Source organism: Dermacentor variabilis, chromosome 7 (genome assembly GCF_050947875.1).
Source record: "Dermacentor variabilis isolate Ectoservices chromosome 7, ASM5094787v1, whole genome shotgun sequence".
Taxonomy (NCBI): domain Eukaryota; kingdom Metazoa; phylum Arthropoda; class Arachnida; order Ixodida; family Ixodidae; genus Dermacentor; species Dermacentor variabilis.
The window spans coordinates 25017412-25040012 of record NC_134574.1 but is presented as its reverse complement, the minus strand read 5'-3'; the positions used below and the strand labels follow the sequence as shown (position 1 = coordinate 25040012).

Below are 22601 nucleotides of genomic sequence, written 5' to 3'. Positions count from 1 at the left end.
ACACAGAACGGAATAGAGCTCAATAGAGCAGAATAGAGCTCATAGTGACATCAAGGCTTTTGTGACGCTTAGGGAGTCTAAACATAATTGATTCTTGAAGGTTTGATATGTTTATATACTTCAGAGTCGAGAATAAATGCACAGACCTCAATCGTAAAGCTACTTGTTTCCGGGGGCAGTACATAGGATTCCAAGAAGGATGGACCGACGGATGCATAATGCACACTGGCATGTGACTTACAGCCGTCAGTGTAAAAGTCAGTGCACGAGTACGTGGACTGGAGTTCTAGCATATACATTCTAATACGTGCCACTGGATTGTATTTTGTCACCGTTACAAACGATGTACCACATTCTAAGGGTTGCGACTGCCACGGCGACAATGGTGTTGCTGAGATCAGGCGATGTTCAAGGAGTGAAGCGCCAACCATTTCCTCGCTGACTTTCCTTGCCCGCAGTGACAAGGATTCTCTCGCTGCCTGTCGAGCAATAAATAGTGCGAAAGGGGTCATGTAGTTTACGGTTCAATAAGGCGGATGTTCTGAATTCGCACGCACTTTCAGAAAATATGTAAAACTGAAGTACAACCGTTGCAAATGGAGCGAATATTCGTTCGCCTCGACTTAGAGACTTGCCACATGACTTTTCCTGCAGGCGCCGGTGGCCAGCTGGATGCCTGGGTGGTGAACAATGTCCAGAATCTCTAACGCGCTTGAGGTAGTGGACTGGAACACTATGGCGCCGTAATCTAATCATGTAAGTATGAGACTTTTGTAAACGCGTGTTAGACACTTCCGATGACTACCCCATGCTGTGTGCGATACTTTTTTGAATATTAATGGACTAAGGCAGAACGCTTGAGCCGAAGTAACTACAAGGTTAATGGTAGGGTGTGCGGTGATTGTTACTGTAACATCTCCAAAGGTCACGAGATCATCCAAATTTTCATGTTTCTGATTGCGAAGCTCGAGGAGCAGACCGCCGCTTACCATTTTCGATGCTTTATAACCAGGACCGAACGCTTCAGTTAGAAATTTTGGGATGACGATGGGTGAGAACACACTCACCGTCTTTTTAGGTTTATGAGAGTCGAGTACTTGAAAGCGGAGAAAGTTCTACGTTCGGTCACCAAAAAATTTAAAGATTTCTTAGGCGCGTCTTCGTTTATGAGGACGATCAGGGAGGGGGGAGGAAGAAGTTGTCATAGATACACGTAATATATTTCGGCAGTGGTGCCAGTCATCCCCCGCGGAACCGTACCAGGAGATCCTGCAAGATCATGAAAGAGCAGGTCCTGCATACGCCAGCTGCACAACACCAGTATAACCAGATATGGGGCACCCAAGTTGTTATACCCACAGAAGGTTAATACTTGCTGCCCAGGAAAACGGAAGTAAAAGGAAATAAAGAAAAGACAGCAAAAGTTGAAAGTTAGGGATAAGGACGAAGACTGGAGAAAATAGTAGGAAAAGGCAGCTACTGATTTTCCCCGGATGCGTTCGTCTGAGGCTGCTGTCCACGTGAAATGGAGGCCGAAGGGGTGTGTTGTCACCACCGAAGGGCCATAAAGGTCCGAAAACTCGGCATCGGCTTAACGCCCAGGATCCCGGTTTCCTGCGGACAGGGAGAGGGCTAAAAAGACGCGGGAACGTCCAACTTTCGTGTGCGCACCAAACTTCCACTGCCAGACCAAACGGCTGCTGGCACAAACGCCCCTGCGGAGTGCGCATTTAAGGAAACGCGGATGCGGTAAGGGTCTGCCATGATCCTTCCTATGGTCACTCGTAATTTAGTATTATTTTTGTGTGTAGTTCCTAGAAGTATTAGGGAGTTATACATGCTAAACCGCGATCTGATTAGGAGGTACAGCGCAGTGGGGGACTCCAGAATAAGTTGGACCACTTGCAGTTCTATAACGTCCACTTAAATCTAGATACACGGGTGTTTTCGAATTTAGCCCACATCGAAACACGGTTGCTGTGGCCAGGATACGATACCGCAACCTCGGGCTTAGAAGCTCAACATCATAGGTATGTAGTTTCTGATTCGAGAAGCTGTACTTACTCTCCGAAAAGGGACGCAGCTCCATGGTTTGCCTTGTGTTGCAGTCAGTTTATCCTTGAATAAAACGCAGCACTGGAAGGAAAACTGGCAACGCGGCACTATGACCACAGCAGCAATGTGGGCTTGTTGATGTCGTATCTTGATCCGCATTTCTTTTAGGGCTAATAAATGTGGACAGAAGACATACAGGAAACACACGGCACCGTGTGTGTCCTGTTGTTGTCTTTTGCTCAGTCTTATTCGCGCTAAAAAAATCGGGAGACACTACGATAACTCGGAAATGTTAAAAGTCAACGGCAAGAAAATTTTAGGCCGTGTAAAAAGCCTAGTTGAAGATAGCGCATATTTATTTATTTATTTATTTATTTATTTATTAATACTAAGATATCGTCGTAAGTATCTTTGCAGGGTGGATGTACAATTCCAAGTACAACACTCATTGCAGGCACAAAAAGACATAGGCAAACTATAGGAAGGGGGTGGGTGGGACGGAGAGGCCAGATTTTTGTTAAGTGTAACTATAGGAAACCGACAGAGTGAAGCCAAGAAACGCACAGGAAAAATATTTCTCTTTTTTAATTAAAATGTCAGAAATAAAAAGAAATGAACTTGGAGGACAAAAACTTGCCGCCGGTGGGAGACGAAACCGCAACCTTCGCATTGACGATGTGTGGAGTTTTGTGGCGCAAGGACCAATGGTGGCCAAAGCGGCAAGAAGTAGTGCGATGTAGTCGGTGCTGCGATCAATCAAAAACGGTATTTGCGACGGGACTGTATAACGTCCTAAAGCTATTCATTGTAGATGGCGTAAGATATGCTACATTTATAAAAAATATAACTATGACATATCAGGTGTGCCATGAGAATAAAAGTAAGCTTTGAAAGGTAACCCAAAAGGTGAGCGTCAACAGCACTAGTGTTTAACGGCCACCCTTATACACAAGGGCGTGGAGTCACGTGCTATATCAAGGAGTACTGTCGCAGCAGCAGCCTCTAGTGAAAGGTCATGCTGCGATCTCCTGGGCTGATGACCTACTATGCGCTGAAATCAGGTAAAGTGCTGAAAGCTCACTTAATGTCGAAGAAGGCTGTCACTACCAAGGCACATTTCGGAGCGAAGGGGAGTATGATGTTTATAGGCTAAAGAAAATTTCTTTTTACGTTGAGGTTCTGCTTGCTGGCAATCTCTCGAAACATGAAGGACCATGAGAATCTCACCACAAATACACGTTGGAGGGTCACTACCAGTCAGCGAAATACTCTGAACCATATTTATGCCCTTTCTGTATCGGCAGAATAGGACATGGGTTTGTCGGGTGTTTGTTGTGGACAGGCAAAATGTGTGCACTCTATTACGAGTTTCATTGTCCACACACGTTGCCAATATTCCCTCATTTTATTGCGTATGCAATGCTTCAGATCTATGGTAGGAGCAGCTATTGAATAATCAATAGGTATTGCTGTGTTGAGGCGTGATTTGGCCAGCTAGCATGTTACCCTCGACGCCTCTGTGGCCAGGTACCCAGCATATTATGGTGTGCTGATGTGATGCATGCATAACGCGCAAAATTGAATAGCGATCAGTAAATACGGGACTTTAGTTTTTTATCGAGACAATAAAACTTTAACGACGCTTGATGAACCCGTGAACATAACTGCATTTTGTAGTTTTAAATGCTTGATCTGTTTTGCAGCTGTCAACGTAGGATAGGCCTCAGACGTAAATATGCGTGTTTCCAGATGCAGAACGTCGCATTCCGACAAGGTTTCACCGACTGAAGCATGAGAATTGCCAGCGTACAATTTTTATTCATCATTATAAAATTCAGGACACGAGTACACCGGCTGAAGTTTCCGGACATGCATGGAAATGTGTAACTCATGGGTGCGCTTTGTGACTTCTTCAAAGGAAGTGTCACATTCTACAAGTTGCCATTGTCATGGTAGTAGCAGCCTCGCTGAGGCCCTTAGGCAATGTTAGAGAATTGGTACACCCATTTCGTGGGTTATAAGGCTGTCGAGGGTTAGAGTTTCTTTCGTCTCAGCGCCTCTGTTACACTGTACCGATGCCGACAATATACCGACGGTACGGTGAGAGCGCGGTGTCGGTATAGTGTGACAGAGGTGAAAAACCGTTGTCGCCAACAGTCGACACACTGAAATCAGTGCCAGGTCGGCCTACTGTGAGTGATTCTTTACTAGTTCAGCTACTTCATCGAGGTTGTGAATGAATCCTCTTTCATTCCAATTCATTATCTGTTTCGCCATCTTAATAATAGAAATGTGTTCTGTGCCCCAGGTAGTAATCCAGGTTCATGTTCAGTGATCCTTGTCTCGGCCCTTGATATTTTGTTCCTCTTTTATTTTCCGTGGTCAAGAGAACCGCGTCAGCCCTTCGGCACCAAAGGCACCAAAGTTGTGTCCATCGCCTCCTGGGAGGCGCCCGATGGCCCAGGAGTCACAGAGCTCTGTCGCTGAGTAGGTAGAGTAGACTTGGTTACTACCACCAAGAGGCCAGAGCCACTGCCAATGAATGAATGAATGTTTGATGTTTTATGGCGCAAGGGCCAAGTATGGCCAAAGAGCGCCATGTCCGTGGTAATGACTTCGCAGTGTAATCATGAGTTCGATGAAGTTGGTGTGACGTGGCTGTAGAGGGGCCTTAAAAATGGTCGCGCTAAAGTGCGTAAAATTTGTATAATCAGATTATGGCGATGACTTATGACGTGTACTATGAACATTAAGATGCATTTAAAAAGAATGATACGATATGTAAAAATATATAAGGTTATAAGATATGCTAGAGCACTACTGCCTCCTTAGAGCCCTTGAAACACAAGGGCCAGGAGGCATGTGCTACGCAAAACTTATCGCAGTGGCATCCCCTAGAGCGAGGATGCTCTACGAATTTAATGTGCTTATAACGTGTAGAACTACATCCTTTAATAAGTCGAGGACTGCCTTGGTGTTAAAAAGCAGTTCATTACCAAGAAACATAGCCGGGTGTAAAGGGATGCAATAACAGTATGCAAGTGGAAAATGTTTCTTTCAGGTTCGGCTTTCCGACACTCCAAGAGGACATGGAGGATGGTCAGCCTCTCACCGCATCTACCACAGGTTGGAGGTTCCCTTCCAGTAAGTAGAAGTTGATGGGTCCCAAATGTGCGTACTATTCTGAGGCGACAGAATAGGACATCTGTTCGCCGAGATTTTGTTGGGGAGGGCCAGAAACCTAACTGTGGCTTTATAACGTGCAGTTTATTATTTATTTCTGCGTCCCACATGCTTTGCCAGTGGTTTCGTAGTTTTTTTCGTATGTAAGGTTTCAGATCTGTGAGAGGCAGCAAAGCAGTATTATTAACAGCAAGGGGTGCAATTGACGTAGCCATCTGGTCTGCCGGAAGGTTACCTTCGATTCCCCTATGGCCAGGGACCCAGCATATTATGATATTCTGGTTAGATGAGTACACTTTACACAAGACCGAATATAGTTCATTAAATATGGGATTTTTATGTTTGCTGAGTGACATTAAGGCCTTCACTACGCTTAGAGAGTCTGTATAGATAGCTGCTTTTAAAAGTTTCGATATTATTATATGCTTCACAGCAGAGAGTAATGCGTAGGCCTCGGCCGTAAAGATATGTTTTCGGTTGCAGTACATCGGATTCCGAAAAAGATGGGCCGACGGCTGAATAGGATACCCCGGCATTTGACTTCGAAGCGTCTGTGTAGAACTCTGCGCAGGAGTGCTTGTACTGAAGTTCAAGGAAATGCATTTGGATTTCGGCCTCAGGAGCGTGCTTTGTAACTTTTGTAAAGGATATATCCCATTGTATCACCTGCCACTCCGAAGGAGGTAAGAGCTTGGTTAGGTGGATTAAGCAATGCTCCAGGAGTGGGACATGCATTTCATCGCAAAGCTCCTTCACACGCAACGAGAAAGGCTGTCTTATAGATGGACGATTGCGCAAAATTGTAGCACATGTCATATCGGTAACGGTATTAAAACATGGGTGTTCAGGATTGGAGTGCACATTAAGGAAATATGTAAAGCTGATGTATGATCTCTGCAAATGGAGCGGCCACTCATTCGATTCAGCATATAAGCTTTCGATCGGGCTTGTTCTGAAAGCGCCAGTGGCTAGGCGCATACCTAGATGATGGACAGGATCCAGCATCCTTAGCGCGCTCGGGGCGGCAGAGTTATACACTACTGCGCCATAATCCAATCGTGACCGTATTAGGCTCTTGTAGAGATTCATTAGACACTTTCTGTCACTGCCCCACGTAGTCTTAGATAGAAGTTTCATTAAGTTCATTGTTTTTAGACATTTTTCTTTCAGATATTTGATGTGTGGAATGAAAGTGAGTCTGTCGTCAAGTATAATAGCTAGGAACTTGTGCTCTTTGTTGACAGGAATTTGTTGTCCACACAGTTCTAACCAAGGATCCGGGACCCGGCCTCTATTTCGTGTAAAAAGAACACAATAACTTTTCTTGGGATTGATTTTAAATCCGTTTTTCTCTGCCCATTTTGACACTTTGTTCAAACCATGCTGTACCTGTCTCTCGCACACTGCGAGGTTACAGAATTTAAAAGCTATTTGAATGTCGTCCACATAGACAGAGTAAAAAATGGCCGGTGGTAATGAAGCACGAAGCGTGTTCATCTTCACGATAAAGAGCGTGCAGCTGAGCACGCCTCCTTGAGGTACACCAGTTTCTTGTGTAAAAGGACGTGAGAGTACATTGCCGACTTTTACGTGGAAGGTACGAGTGGATAAATAGTTTTCTATGAGGATTAGCGTATTACCATGGAATCCCATTTCTGACAGGTGTCTCAAGATTCCGTAGCGCCACGTTGTGTCGTATGCCTTCTCCATATCGAGGAATATGGATAGGAAAAACTGTTTGTGTAAAAACGCGTCACGGATGTTTGCTTCAATATGTACAAGGTGATCAGTTGTGGAGCGCCCTTCCTTGAAACCACACTGACAGGGATCAAGCATTTTTCTCTGTTCAAGGAAATGAATGAGTCGCCGAATAATCATTTTTTCAAATACTTTACAAAGGCAACTTGTGAGGGCTATCGGGCGGTAACTTTCCACTGAAGAAGGGTCTTTGCCTTTTGTCAAAACAGGGACGACAATGGCTTCTTTCCATGCAGTTGGAAGGTACTCTACAGCCCAAATGGTGTTGAAAAGAGCGAGTAGTGTAACGTGGGTGTCAGTGTGCAAGTTTTAGATCATTTCATACATGATTCTGTCAGATCCCGGTGCAGAGCTTTTGCATGCACTCAAGGCAGCTCTCAATTCGGCAATGCTAAAAGGGCGGTTGTATGGTTCCTTCTGTTGAGATTTTCTGATGAATGGCTTAGATTCTTCTATTTGTTTGAACTTGAGAGAGGATTGTGAAGAATTTGTTGAGCTTGACACGCTCACAAGATGCTTCCCAAGTGAGTCTGCCTGGTCTTGCAGGGTATCGCCTCATGTGTTTACCAAAGGGAGTGAATATGTTTGTCGCCCTCTTATTCTATTAACCTAATTCCAGACTTTGGCCTCATCTGCACATGAGTTGATACCCGATAAAAACTTCTGCCAACTGTCTCGTCTGGCCTGTCGGCGCGTTCTCCTTCCTTGAGACTTTACTTTCTTAAAGTTAATAAGATTCTCCGCAGTTGGAGAAGCGTGTAGCAACCGCCACGCTTTGTCCTGTTTTTTACGAGCGATCCTACATTCGTCGTTCCACCACGGGACACGCCGTTTGCATGCCAAACCATCTATTTCTGATATACATATAGATGCGGCATTTATTATAAAGGCTGTAAGATACTCCACAGCTGCATCAATTCCGAGCGAGAACAAGTCATACTATGAAATACTAGTAAGAGTTCGGAATTTCTCCCAGTCGGCTGTATCAATCTTCCACCTAGGAGCCCGTGGTGGATATTCCTTTTCTTTAGGTGTTTTTAGCAGTATAGGGAAGTGGTCGCTTCCGTAAGGATTGTTGTTATCTTCCCATTCGAGTTCAGACAGTATTGATGGGGAAACTAGGCTAAGATCAATTGAAGAAAAGGTTCTGTTGGCGAGACAGCAATAAGTGGGTTCCTTCTTATTCAGCAGACATGCACCGGACGAAAAAAGGAATTGTTCAACGAGACGACCTTGCGCATCGATACGAGAGTCTCCCCACAAGCTGCTGTGTGCATTGAAATCACTCAGAACAACAGAAGGTTCTGGCAATTGATCTATAAAGGATTGGAATTCATGTTTCGTTAATTTGTAATGTGGGGGTATGTAAAGAGAGCTAATAGTGATGAGTTTGTTTAGGAGAACAGCTTGAACCGCCACTGCTTCAAGAGGCGTTTGTAGCTGTAAAAGTCGACACGCAATGCTTTTATGGATAGCAATGGCAACACCGCCCGATGATGCGACACCATCATCGCGATCTTTGCGAAAAGTTATATACTGTCAGAGAAATTTTGTGTGTTTTGATTTTAGGTGTGTTTCCTGTAAACACAGCACTTTTGGACTGTGTTGGTGGATGAGTTCTTGTACATCACCAAGTTTTCTCAGAAGACCTCTGACGTTCCATTGTATGATTTCTGTATCCATATTTAAAGTAAGTTGGTGCTGTGTATACGGAAACAGAAGTGATGCGTTAGATTACAGAGCTCTTGCGAGGCCCTGTAAACGGGGTTTTGCCTTTTCTGGACCGTTCGAGGGAGCCTCGCCGCTCCTTAGGCGCTTGGTGCGCCGTGGGGATAGGTGTTGTGTCCATTGCCTCTTGTGAGGGGCCGGACACTCGCTCTTGAGAGGGAGAAGTTTTTCGAGAGAGTCTCACCTCAGAAGGCAAGACCCCTGCGCCCACCAGCCCGGAGGTCGATGGGGCTCCCTGTGGGATTTGGCTGCGCCGGCTGTTTCTAGCGCTGGAAGAGGCCGGGGAGGTTGAGGTCCTCGGCTGCGCCTACCTTCGTGGCCGCTATCGGTCCTGCGGCATCGCTGCGTGTAGCGCAGTTTACCGCAGATAACTCTTTTGGGGCCAGCAACCCAAGGGTAGCCTGGCCTGTTTGCTGGTTGGATGGAGTAGGCTTACCTACTTCCACCCTGGGGGCAGGAGCCAAAGGTACCTGCTCGCTGCTCGCGGGCTGGGCACTTGGCAATGGCCGCTGCGACGCTGCCCCCGACGCGCCGCATCAGCATAAGGTGTGCTGTGGAAAGGTGAGCACCGTTTACGGGTTTCCTTAAACGAAATATTTTCCTTGAGTTTAAGTGTCATTATCTTTTTCTTTCTTCCAGTTCGGACAGGAGCATGAGTAGGCTGGATGTTCACCACTGCAGTTTACGCAGTGAGGCGTGACACTGCAGTTATCGGAGGGGTGGCCCTGCACTCCACATTTTGCACAATTTATTTAACCACGGCAGCTCTGCGAGCCATGGCCGAATCTTTGGCATTGGAAACGACGTCTGGGGTTTGAAATATATGGTCTCACATTTAACCTGATGTATCCTGTTTCGATGGTGTCTGGCAGTGCGCTGGATGCAAAAGTTAGGACAAGATGCTTAGTGGCGATTTCCTTGTTGTCTCGTCTAAGTATAATACGTTTTACATTAGTGACATTTTGGTCTTTCCACCCTTCCAGGAGTTCAGCTTCTGTCAAATCTTGGAGGTCTGCCTCTGACACGACTCCCCGTGAGCTATTCATTGTTCAGTGTTGTGTAACAGAAATTGGTATGCTACCAAATGTCACAAGACTGCCAAGCTTCTCGTACTGATGTTTCTGAGGGATCTCAAGAAGAAGGTCCCCGCTAGCCATTTTCGTTACTTTATAACCTGAACCTATGGCTACGGTTAAAGATTTTGCAACTATGAAAGGGGAAATGAATCTGGCCTGTTTTTCGGAGTTCTCGCTGCACACAACGTGGTATTTCGGGTAGGCCTCTTTAGTGCGGGTGAAACATGTGCTCAAGTCTTCTGTGCGTCCCCTCTTCTGAGGGTGACGATCAAGTAGACGGGGAAATGCGGGTGTTCCCATAGTATTTCAGTTTCTTTTCGGCGGCAATGGCGGCCTCCCACCACGGAGCCCAACTTGGGGACGCTGCAGCACCTAACGCGTAAGGCTGCAGGTGTCAACCGTACGTTGCCACTATAACCTAATATATTATACCCCAGGGGGGGCACGTACACAAGTTTAACCCTAGCCGCCTGAGAAAATGAGGAAGTCAGGGAAGAGAGAAGAAGATAAGATAGTAAAAGAAAGAAGATAGGAAAGAAAAAGATTGAAGAGGGGGACAGGAAAGCGCGACTGCCGATTTCCCCCGGGTGGGTCAGTCCGGGAGTGCCGTCTATGTGAAGCAGAGGCCAAAGGGGTGTGTCGCCTCCGCCGGGCGGCCTTAAAGGTCCAAACACCCAGCATCAGCTCAACCCCCAGGATCCCCCTTTCCCCAGACACGGCTAAGCCGTGCACGGTTAGACGCGGGAGGGTCCAACCATCGTGTGATCGGGTACGTGGTGTCGCAACACACCAAACGCCTGCTGACGCAGACGCCCCTGCGGGGAGAGCCACTGCCAAGGCTTGCTGTGAGTGGGCTGGGCAAGTAGCGGTGGCCAGTGCGACGCTGGCCCGTGACGCACCTCATGAACATAAACTATGCTTTGAAAACTCAGCATCTTTACCGAGCTTCATTGCATAAGATCTTTTCTTTTACTTTTTAGAGTGAGACAAAAGTAGTTGAAGGCAGCGAATGGATTGCTGCTACACTGGAGCTGGTCTTACTGTATTGCAGTAGCATTGTTTATCTGAAATGAACCTTCTTTTGAAATCAACTGTAAAAAGGCAAGTGCTTCTTAATGTTATGCAGGTATTAATTAAAGCCAGCTTTTGTTCCTGCAACCATTTGCCCTTCATACATCCTTTCCTTTATGATGTCAAATGTGTGCTGTTCTGTTTGGTGCTCTTGTTGCAATAAAATTGCTCTTGCACCCATTAACGAACCATTGCTGGTGCACCCTTGAATCAATGAGAGAGGTGTCAACGTTTGTCTACAAAAAGGTAGCTCGGTGGTAATCTCTGTGTTGTCGCTGCAGTGTGGACAACCTATGTTTCACAAGCTATTTGTTAAAAAGCCGTTCCAGCTCTTTAACTTAATGTGCTGCCCCTCTCATTTCAGTTTCTTGAACTATTGTCTCGTACTGAGTATTTACAGAAGCACTTTATGGCTGCCTCCCATCGTTTCTTGAAATACATGTCTTCAGCTTGCATTGCTGCTGGCACACATATGAATAGCTGTACTCTTAGCTCGATGAGATATTCAAGTTAATCTGTTGCCCCAGAACACAGTTTTCATACAAAAGCGCTAAAGACGAAGACAAAGGAACACATACAACAGGACTGGTGCTCTCCTGTCGTATGTGTTTCTTCATCTATAGGGATCTTTTTATGAAAACTGTCAAAACGAACCAACTCGCCCACATCAAGGTACTATTCCCACAACACCTTTTCCTCAAAACTGAGAACACACAGAAATGTGTACAATACCTTTCAATGAGTATATTCTCGCAGAAATTTTTCAACCAATCGCAGAGATATAGGAAGTGCAATGTTTACGTTGCCCATTCAACCACAATGCCAACTTTCTTCTCAGCAGAAGTGCCAATAGCAGCGTCCTGCCCTGTTCCTTTCTTATTTTTTCTTCTTTCTGTGGTGCACTTGTGATAAACCTTCAAGGTCACGGCTCAACAAAGGTGTCATAGAGCAACAAAAAGGTGGTGACAAGACAAGCAGAATGTGCTGACAATGGCTTCCCCGTTTGCTAAATTATTTTATGGGGGTGTATGTACGAACCTATGATCATATACAACTGCCCAATGGCTAATGTCTATGGCCTGTCGGGGATATCTTACGTGGGATGGCAATACAGGGGGAGGGGGGGCTGCAAAAGCTACAGGCAAGGGCGACATGTTCACATGTTCATGGCCGCATTTCCTGCATTCAAAATATGTCGCACTGCCCTTCTAAAAAAATTCTAATCAAGGTAACATACAGCTCCAGCACTTTCTGTGCTTTGACTATATAGCCAAACATTTTCTTTTTGTGATTCAGGAACTTGTGCAGAAAATTCAAGAAGAAGTGGCACCTCTTGTGCTTGTGTTCAAGCTTCTCCCAAGATGCTGTGACGGGGACAAGGATGCTGTGCTGAGACGTCGCAGCCTGAACAAGAAGCTGGTGGCCGCATTGAAATGCATTCCTGGTGTGCGAATTCTCAATCCTGATGTGAGGAGCCTGTGTGGCATGCTTTACTGTCTTTATTCCCATTGTTCTAGCCTTAAAGTTTGTTTGCCACAACTGCCATTGTTCTTTAATCTTTTTCAGCACCTGTTCTTGGACTACACAAAGTCGCCAAAACGCCACTTGTTTGCGCTGGATGGCTACCACGTTTCAAGAACACATGGCATAAACCAAATGGCGAAAATTATCCGAAAGGCCCTTCAAGCGGAGTATGGCCCAAGTGTGCTTTCTGCTTTCCATGACCACCAGGGCAAGTACAAAGTGGTCCAGTGCTCGGCCTGCCTCGCAAAAGGCCACACCACGGGTGCCTGTCAGCACTACTGCTGCCCTCGTCCTAATAGGAGGCAGTAAAAGGTAGCCGTCAACCTGCCAAAAACGGCCCTTTTTAGGGCAACCAAAATGTTTCCCGATGGGTCACAGCAGCCACGCTCTGACCGTAGCCCTCTTAAAACATCCTTACTGGTATTAGAACAGATGATTGCTCCTAGCCAATAGGAAGACGAGACCGGAACGGGAGAAACAGTGAGTTTGTACGGAAAAGGAGGGAATTTGTACAAGGAACTCTATGCGTATGTGAATGCCTGCTTTGGCACTAGTAACAGACAGATGCGGCACGCGTCTATAAAAGGAAGTTGATCGTGGGCTGCGCTTCAGCCCCGAGCCGCTGGTTAAGCTTGCATAAGCCCTCCTGCTGAGGAGCTCCCGGGGGACGCACCACTCTCGGCCAGCCACAGACCATCCAGGCAGCGTGTGCCAGTCATCGGGACGACCACCGTTGGACGCATGTGGTCGCGTCGGACTGACAAAGTGCCCGGTGAACAATTAGCATCCATTCATGCGAAAATGCTCGGTCGGAAGCATCAAAGTGGTTTGTCTAAATGAAAGGCGAAGTTAGAAAGAGAAGAGCATGAAAAGAAGCTACCAAGAATGCAGCTTCCACGGAGCAGTATGATTGCTCTACCCAGAGTTCGAGTCAAACTCCTAATAGTACTGACTGCGCTTCTGTGGAGGACTTGCCAACTCCATCACCATGGTTTCCTGGCAAGAAGCTAGGTTTGACTCATCTTGGTTGTCTGGATCCTGTGAAAACGTGCCAACCTGGGTCGACCATATTTGTGAACAACCGACACTAACTGATCCCTGTCCTGTTCCTGAGTCAGCAACGTCTATGCTACTCGGCCGGGCCCCTGCCACAGAGCTTCAGGTGTCCGGTCCGCCACGCCCGATTTCTACTACTGCTGATCAACAGGTGCCAAACCTCCCCAATGAGCCTCCTTCTTCTGAGGAGCACCAGGAAACAACACTCCAAGAAGTGACTCACTTGCTTCCTGTTAGTTTGGCTTCAAATAATCATGTTCCCACCCACAAAGTGTGCCTCGAGAGGACGAATGAGACGGCTTCTCGTTGCGGCAACAGAGAAGTACGGACACCCCCGGAGCAAGAGATACGTTTCGAGATTCTCCAAAGTGACCCTGCTAAGTGGCCCGACGTTATTGCTGACAGCTTTCGGAGTGTATGCCTTTCTATTGCTTTGCAAATGTACTTAAGCATAACCGTGGCAAACCGTGAGACCGAACGATCGTTTTCCAAGTTGTCTCGCTGATCAAAAAATCGCCTTCATTCAAGCCTCCTTGACAAGGTGAACTCACTTGCTATCATGTCCATTGAAAGCAACCTTCTCCGCGATCTATCCTTCGAACAGACTATATCTGATCTTTCCAAAGTGAAGGCGCGAAAGATGCCATTTTAAAAGAGGACTGTTTGCCCTATACATGAATAGTTCCAACAAGTTCCTTGTGTTGCCTCCCAGCCTACACGTTGCCAATGAAACTCTGAGCAGTGTAATTCAAGATATGCAAATCTTTGTTGTTCGTCTCTTGTTTGTTCTTGATATTTAGCGTGCTTATGAAGAACTGTATTTCTGTTGTTTTTGATAGTGCCACGTTTATTTGGTGTTGTCCTTGCTTGTCTTACCTTTAATGAAAATATTTTCAAATAATGTTTTGCAATTACAGTTGGTAATTTTCATCTGTATTCTAGGGCATTTTTATGGTGTTTGTATTGCCTTAAGTATTGTATATATCTATTGCATATTCATAGAGTAATGAGTATAACAATTACTGCAGTCTGATGCTTGAATTTTAATAAAGAATGTTTTGTATACAACTATGCGTTCTCCTCACAGGATCAAACTTAGTGATGCAAACAAAGCCTAGCTTCAGAAGGATCGACATCTGAGCTGTGTTGTCTTTTCTACATTCTTGTTCGTCTTTACTGCACTAAACTTTTCCTTAAAGCCTAGCTTTTGCTGAAAACAGAATGCAGATTAATAACAAAGTGAACATATGTTTGGTGTTTACAACAGCACGTGTTTCAAGTAAGTTTTGTTGTATTATTTATAATAATAACAATAATAATAATCCCGTTGATCGCACCTCGTTCTTTTTAATTTGTTGGAATTAAAATGAAACATAGCATATTTCCAGTAGTGTAGCAGGCAACAGGGGGCGGGGTCAGTATAGGGAAAGAGGGCCTGCATGCCCATTAGCCCAGGGCCCCCATTTTTCTTAATCAGGCCCTGCTCTTGATAGCTGCAATTATCCGGGACCCCCCCTCAAAAATATCATGGGAACTGCAGCGCTTCCCTTTCTACTAACCTGCAAGTCCAAAGGGGACGTAGATAGAACTGTAGAAAGGAGGGAGGAGAAGAGGCAGTTCCCATACAAGGGGGGGAGGTGACGTGAGAAGGCAAGGAAGGCCTATACTATACAACAGTGGTTGTGGGGAAACTGGATAAGCTTGAGGTCCAAGGTACGGTACAGCACGTTCCTGCTATTTCTGAAGAATAAACACCAAGCAGATATGTCAAGCGGACAAATTACGCAGGGCGTGCAGAAGCAGAACCGCACTCATTAAAGCACACTGCAGGGTCCAGGCGAAACTATGTATGTGATCGACTGTCAAATCAATACTTCTGTGACTGCCGCGCAGGCTTTGCTAGAGGCTGCAGATTTGATCCTGTCTGCAGCAGGCACATTTTGACGGGGGCGAAATAGAAAACGCATGTGCACTTCGATTTTGGGACAGGTTAAAGAACATCACGGTGTCAAAATTAATCCGGAGTCCGCCACTATGGAGTGCCTAATAACCCAAGTTTAATACTTCTGCCCTGATGCAATGTGCCGTGTGAAGTAATGACAATGCTCAACCCTCTCAAAGGTTATGAAATATGGCGCAGAACGGCATCTCCCTGTGTGTTCTGTGTACTAAGCATACAAACAGCAGTGGTGCACGCAAGGTAATGTTTAACATCAACTCACCACTCTCGCATTGTACTAAACGCTGTTCGTCACCAACACCACCGCTAATCCACCGCAAGAGTGCTGTCGACGAGTGCCAAGTTTCACATTTTCCTGAGAGGTGTCAAGTTTTTGAGATTGGGAAACTGCTTAGCGTGTCGTTGCTAAGCCTTTTAGCTTAGAAATAGCCGCAGTATCGAATGGCGACAGGCCTGGACACATCACAGCTCTGCCCGCGATCAAAGTCAGAAGACGAGTCAAGTGTGAACATTGTCCATACGTAATGTACGTGCAATGTGTTGTTATTGTATGTGCAGCGTTGAACTCTATGAAGGTATTACTCAGCTCACAACAATCAGCTGTCTCCGCATGCCATGCGGTGTGCCACACCAGCATGCACCTCAAGCCTGGAAACTGCGAAGCTCCCAGGAAACACGATTTGCTAGCCTTCGTGCCCGGAAAATTTTCGCGGCATGATTTTGTAAGCATTGTTTACCTGGTACCCTAGACTGACTTTACAAAATAAGGAACTGGAAAACAACTCGACCAGAAGCGCCATCAACACGGATAAAACAGCCTAATGACAGTGGCCGCGAATATGCCAGAATCAACCAGACGCACACAGTGGGTTGAAAGAATATGTGCACTCTTAGGTGTAGGTGTCAAGTGGTGCCTGGGCAAGGGCACCTCGCCGACTTGAGAGCGCTGAAAACGAACAGCTACTCTTTGCAACAGCAACTTTATTTCCTGAAGTAATACAGCGCATGATGCGCGGTGTCTCCAAAACAGCTTGCCGGCGAGAATCGGCACATGTTAGAGAAAGAAAAAGAACACCTTCATTTTCTTAGTCGGCACATAGTGTTTTCGTGATACATACTAGGTCAACTTCCATCAGAACGTTAGTCAGCAAGCATGCTTATTTATTTATTTTTATTTATTTAAAGATATGTTACAGGCCCCTAGAGGCATTTTGTAAGGGGGGGGGGGGGGGAAGAGTACACTCAAAGATTATACAATAAGTAGAATACATATGTGAATACATATACAAAAAATACAGTGTAAGAAATGCGCTAACATGCTGTAATGTGGTGTTAAAAATTGTACAAAAGACAAACCGAATGCTTTTGAATGCGAGAGGTCAGTGAAAAAGAAATTTTCACAAAGTAAAATATAACTAATAGAACTACAGAGTGAGCGGGACAATATTTGGCTATAATAATAGTATTTAAGGGGTAGCAGCACAATAATGACACTCAAGAAATGAATGTGTGGTTTTTCTTGGCGCAAGGGCCAGGTATGGCCAAAGAGCGCCATGCAAGTGTTAATGATTTCGCAGTGGAGTGATGGGTTCTATGGAGTTGATGTGATGTGGCTGTAAAGGGGCCTAAAATATAGTTGCTGTAAAGTGCGTAAAATGTATGTGTAATAAAATTATGGCGATGACAAATGACGCGTACTATGAGCATTGAGGTGCATTTCAGAATAATGATACGATATTAAAAATTGCATGAGTTTCTAAAATTAACTAGAGCACCATGGCCTCGTTAGAGCTCTTGCGACACAAGGGCCTGTAGGCATGTGCTATATAAAACAACTATCACAGCGGCATCCTCTGGAAAGAGGATGCGCTACAAGTTTAATGGTCTTATTACATGTAGCACAACATCATTTAAAAAGTTGAGGACTGTCTTGGTGTCAAAAAGCGGTTCCTTACCGAGAAACATAGCCGGGTGTAGAGGGATGTTATAATGGTAAGCAAGCGGAAAATGTTTCTTTCTCTCCGTTTCGGCTTCCCGGCACTCCAGGAGCACGTGGAGGACGCTAAGCCTCTCACCGCATCTACCACAGGTTGGAGGTTCACTTTCAGTAAGCAGATAACTATGGGTGCCAAACGTGTGTCCTATTCTGAGGCGACAGAATAGGACATCTGTTCGCCGAGATTTTGTTGGGGAGGGCGAAAAACCTATCTGGGGCTTTATAACGTGCAGTTTGTTATTTGTTTGCGCGTCCCACGTGCACTGCCAGTGATGTCGCAGTTTATTTCGTAAGAAAGGCCTCAGATCTGTGACAGGCACATCAGCGGTAAGGTTAACAGCTTGCGATGTGATTGACGTGGCCATCTCGTCCACGAGAATGTTCCCTTCGATTCCCCTATGGCCAGGGACCCAGCATATTATGATGTTCTGGTTAGATGAGTACGCTTTACACAATACCGAATACAGTTCATTGAATACGGGATTTTTATGTTTGTAGAGTGACATTAGGGCATTCACGACGCTTAGAGAGTCTGTATAGATCGCTGCTTTTGGAAGTTTTGATCTTCTTATATGCTTCACAGCAGAGAGTAATGCGTAGGCCTCGGCCGTAAAGATGCTTGTTTCCGGATGCAGTACATCGGATTCCGAGAAGGATGGGCCGACGGCTGCATAGGATACCCCGGCATTTGACTTCGAAGCGTCTGTGTAGAACTCTGTGCAGGAGTGTTTGTACTGCAGTTCTAGGAAATGCATTCTGATTTCGGCCTCAGGAGCGCGCTTTGTAACTTTTATAAAGGATATGTCACATTGTATCACCTGCCACTCCCAAAGAGGTAAGAGCTTGGTTAAGTGCATTAAGCGATGCTCGAGGAGTCGGACATGCATTTCATCGCTAAGCTCCCTCACACGCAGCGAGAAAGGCTGTCTTATGGAGGGGTGATTGCTGAAAAGTGTAGCGCACGTCATATCGGTAACGGTATGAAAACATGGATGTTCAGGATTGGAGTGTACTTTAAGGAAATATGTAAAGCTAATGTATGATCTCTGTAGGTGGAGAGACCATTCATTCGATTCGGCATATAAGCTTTCAATCGGGCTTGTTCTGAAAGCGCCCGTGGCTAAGCAGATGCCTAGATGGTGAACAGGGTCTAGCATCTTTAGCGCGCTCGGGGCGGCAGTTATATACCACGGCACCATAATCTAATCGTGACCGGACGAGGCTCTTATAGAGATCCATTAGGCACTTCCTGTCACTACCCCACGTAGTCTGGGATAGAAGTTTCATTAGGTTCATTGTTTTCAGACACTTTTCTTTAAGATGTTTAATGTGTGGGACGAAAGTAAGTTTATTGTTGAGTATAACACCTAGAAATTTGTGCTCTTTGTTTACACGTATCTGATGTCCACACATTTCCAAGCAAGGATCCGGAACCAGACCTCTCTTCCTTGTAAACAGCACACAAGAACTCTTTTGAGGATTGATTTTGAAACCATTTTTCTCTGCCCACCCTGACACCTTGTTCAAACCATGCTGTACTTGTCTCTCGCATACTGCGAGGTTACAGGATTTGAAGTCTATTTGAATGTCGTCCACATAGACGGAATACGAAATGGCCGGTGGTAAGGAAGCACGAAGCGTTGTCATCTTAACAATAAAAAGTGTGCAACTGAGCACGCCTCCCTGGGGTACACCAGTTTCTTGTGTAAAAGGACATGACAGCACATTCCCGACTTTCACCCGGAAGGTATGATTGGACAAGTAGCTTTTTATTAGGTTGAGCATATTACCACGAATGCCCATTTCCGATAAGTCTCGCAAGATCCCGTATCGCCACGTTGTGTCATACGCCTTTTCCATATCGAGAAATATCGAGAGGAAGAACTGTTTATGTATAAATGCGTCCCGGATATTTCCTTCAATACGTACAAGATGGTCGGTTGTGGAGCGCCCTTCTCGGAAGCCACACTGATAGGGATCAAGCATTTTGTTCTGTTCAAGGAAATGGATCAGTCGCCGATTTATCATTTTTTCAAATACCTTACACATGCAACTTGTGAGGGCTATCGGGCGGTAGCTTGCCACTGAGGAAAGATCTTTGCCTTGTTTTAAAACAGGGACCACATTGGCTTCTTTCCATGCGGTCGGAAGGTACCCTGCGTCCCAGATAGTGTTGAAAAGTGTAAGTAGTGACACTTGCGTGTCATTGTGTAAGTTTTTCAGCATTTCGTACATGATTCTATCAGATCCTGGTGCGGAGCTCTTGCATGCGCTCAAGGCAGCTCTCAATTCGGCTATACTGAAAGGACGGTTGTAAGGCTCATTCTCTCGACTTTTTCTTGTTAATGGCTTACGTTCTTCTATTTGTTTATATATGAGAAAAGATTGCGAATAATTGTTTGAACTTGACACGCTCTGAAAGTGCTCCGCAAGTGAGTCTGCCTGATCTTGCAGTGTATCGCCCTGTGTATTTACCAGGGGGAGTGAATATGTTTGTCGCCCTCTAATTCTATTTACCCTGTTCCAGACTTTGGCCTCGTCTGTAAACGAGTTAATGCTCGATAAATACTTCTGCCAGCTTTCTCTTCTGGCCAGTCGGCGGGTTCTCCTGCCTTGGGATTTTACTTGCTTAAAGTTGACTAGATTCTCTGCAGTGGGAGAAGCGCGTAGCAACCCCCACGCTTTGTTTTGTTTCTTACGAGCGATCCTGCAATCTTCGTTCCACCACGGGACCCGCCGTTTACATGCCAAGCCATTTACTTCTGATATGCATTTAGATGCAATATCTATAATGAAGGCTGTGAGATACTGCACAGCAGCATCAATTCCTAAATAAGACATGTCATTCCGTGAGATATTAGTTAAGTTTCGGAACTTCTCCCAGTCAGCTGTATCGATCTTCCACCTAGGAGCCTGTGGTAGACATTCTTTTTCTTTATGTGCTTTTAGCGGTATGGGGAAGTGGTCGCTTCCGTAAGGATTCTTGGTAACTTCCCATTCGAGTTCAGACAGTACACAAGGGGAAACTAGGCTGAGGTCAACTGAAGAAAATGTTCTGTTTGCGAGAGAATAATATGTGGGTGTCTTCTTATTCAGCAGACACGCACCGGACGAAAAAAGGAACTGTTCAACAAGGCGACCTCGCGCATCGACACTCAAGAAAAAATAACACGTTAGGTTATGTAGAATTTGAAAAAATGTGTTGCTAGAAAATGCCGGAATTTTTCCTGGTCACTCTCATAAGCGATGCCATTAGGAAGATTGTTCCAAAGGGGAATGGCTCTTGGAAGAGCAGAGTAGTTAAATTAATTTCCGTAGATGCACATGAAATTGAACTGATTGTGCTGTATTAGGGAGATACTTATGAAATAATGATAGCAGGTCTATATCATGACGATCATGCAAGGGCTCTAGTGAGAGGTCGAGTTTAATTTGTGTTATGCTTTTGTTATAGTCATAACGTGAAATAAAACGCGCAGCCCTATTCTGGATAGATTTGAGTTTTTCGATCAAGTATTTCTGATGGGGAGACCAGACGGATGCAGCGTATTCAAGCCGAGGTCAAACAAATGTTAGATAAGCTAGTTTACGAATGTCTTTAGTAGAATTATGCAACTTGCGTCTGATGTACCCTAATGATCTTGAAGCATTGGCACATATGTATGTAATGTGCGTTGACCACAAAAGAGTCGAAGTTAGGTTAACACCAAGATATTTATATTGAGTATCATGCAAAATAGTGATGTTATTTATGCGATAAGGAAACAGATTAGTATGCTTGCGGCTAAAAGAGATAATTTTACATTTAGAAGTGTTAAGCTTCATTAGCCAAGTCTTACACCAAAGAGAAATAAGTTCAAGATCTTTTTGGAGGATTGCATGATCATCGGCACATTTGATGGAACGATAAAGAATGCAGTCTGCAAAAATGCGCGCATGTGAGGAAATGTTACTGGGTAAGTCATTAATGTATATTAGAAATAGTAATGGCCCAAGAACGCTGCCTTGTGGTACACCTGATGTAACATGCGAGAGAGGAGAGGAAAAATTATTAGCTACTGTGAATTGCTGACGATTGGAAAGGAAATTGTGAATGCATGTTAGTGTAAGAGAATCTAATTTAAGAACAGATAATTTCAAAATCAAATGGCAATGTGCTACAAGATCAAACGCTTTTGAGAAGTCTAGAAAAGCACAATCAGTTTGGAGATCCTCTTCCATGTTAGCATGCAAATCAGTTGTTAATTCTAGTAATTGCGGTTCACAAGTTCCTCCAAAATCCGTGTTGGTTAGAAAAGAAAAATTTGTTTGCTTCCAGGTGACTGTAGACGTTTGATGCAATTACATGTTCTAGCATTTTACAGCATATAGATGTTAATGATATTGGACGGTAGTTTTCCGGTGCGTTTATTACATGACTTAAATATGGGTATGACCTTTGCTATCTTCCAATCTGAAGGCTGCAGTCCAGTCTCTAAAGACTGCCTGAAGATATGAGACAGAATTTTACTAGATGCGATGACAGTGGTGTTTTTCAGAATTTTAGAATTAATGTCGTCAATGCTACAGGATGTGATTAGCTTGAGGTTATTTATCAGGCATGCGACACCTTCAATTGTTATTTCTATTGGTGATATGTATTGGTACTTCAGCTCCAATGCATCAGGCAGATCAGCCTTCTGTGGTGAATACAGAAGAAAAACAAGTATTTAAAGTGGAGGTACACTGATTATCTGGAATGGGAGTGTTATTGTTATGTAAAGAAATGTTAGTGTGGTCCTGATCTGGGCTTATAATGTGTCAGAACTTTCTGGGATTAGATTTTAAAAGAGATGGTAGGTCATGAGTGAAGTACTTATTTTTAATTGAAGACAGGGCAGAACAGTAAATTTTCAAGCTTTCCTTGTATGTGTCCCAAGCTGCTTGCGTGCGCAAGCGCTTTGCACTTTTGTAATGACGCTTCTTCCTGTTTCTCAGTCAGCGTAGGGATCTGGTGAACCATGGGTTAGATTCATCATTGCTTATCTTAACGAGAGGGACATACTGGTTAACCAAGGCAGAAATCTTATTCCTGAAGAGTATCCAATTCTTCTCCACCGATCGACAGTGAAATGAAGGTAAGAGTATGTGGGAAAAGAATATATCTAATTCCGAATTTATAACGTTGTAATTGGCTTTGTTTAATCGCATAATT

The 22601-nt window shown here is 44.9% G+C and overlaps 2 protein-coding genes across 5 annotated transcripts in view; one reads left to right on the top strand and one right to left on the bottom strand.

Moving 5' to 3' along the window:
• LOC142587370 (inactive pancreatic lipase-related protein 1-like) overlaps positions 1-22601 on the bottom strand; it is a 102668-nt gene that overhangs the window by 57815 nt on the left and 22252 nt on the right. The window lies entirely within an intron of this gene.
• LOC142587371 (uncharacterized) lies at positions 667-14480 on the top strand. Its single transcript, XM_075698324.1, has 4 exons — positions 667-756; positions 5117-5199; positions 12168-12338; positions 12438-14480. Exons 2-4 carry the CDS (start codon positions 5152-5154, stop codon positions 12702-12704), a joined length of 486 nt encoding a protein of 161 aa, XP_075554439.1. The 5' UTR covers positions 667-756; positions 5117-5151; the 3' UTR covers positions 12705-14480.

Coding starts and splice junctions, on each gene's coding strand:
- LOC142587371 (XM_075698324.1), top strand. CDS start 5,152: ATGGTCAGCCTCTCACCGCATCTACCACAGGTTGGAGGTTCCCTTCCA. Junction 5,200..12,167: donor AGGTTGGAGGTTCCCTTCCA/GTAAGTAGAAGT, acceptor TTTGTGATTCAG/GAACTTGTGCAGAAAATTCA. Junction 12,339..12,437: donor TGCGAATTCTCAATCCTGAT/GTGAGGAGCCTG, acceptor AATCTTTTTCAG/CACCTGTTCTTGGACTACAC.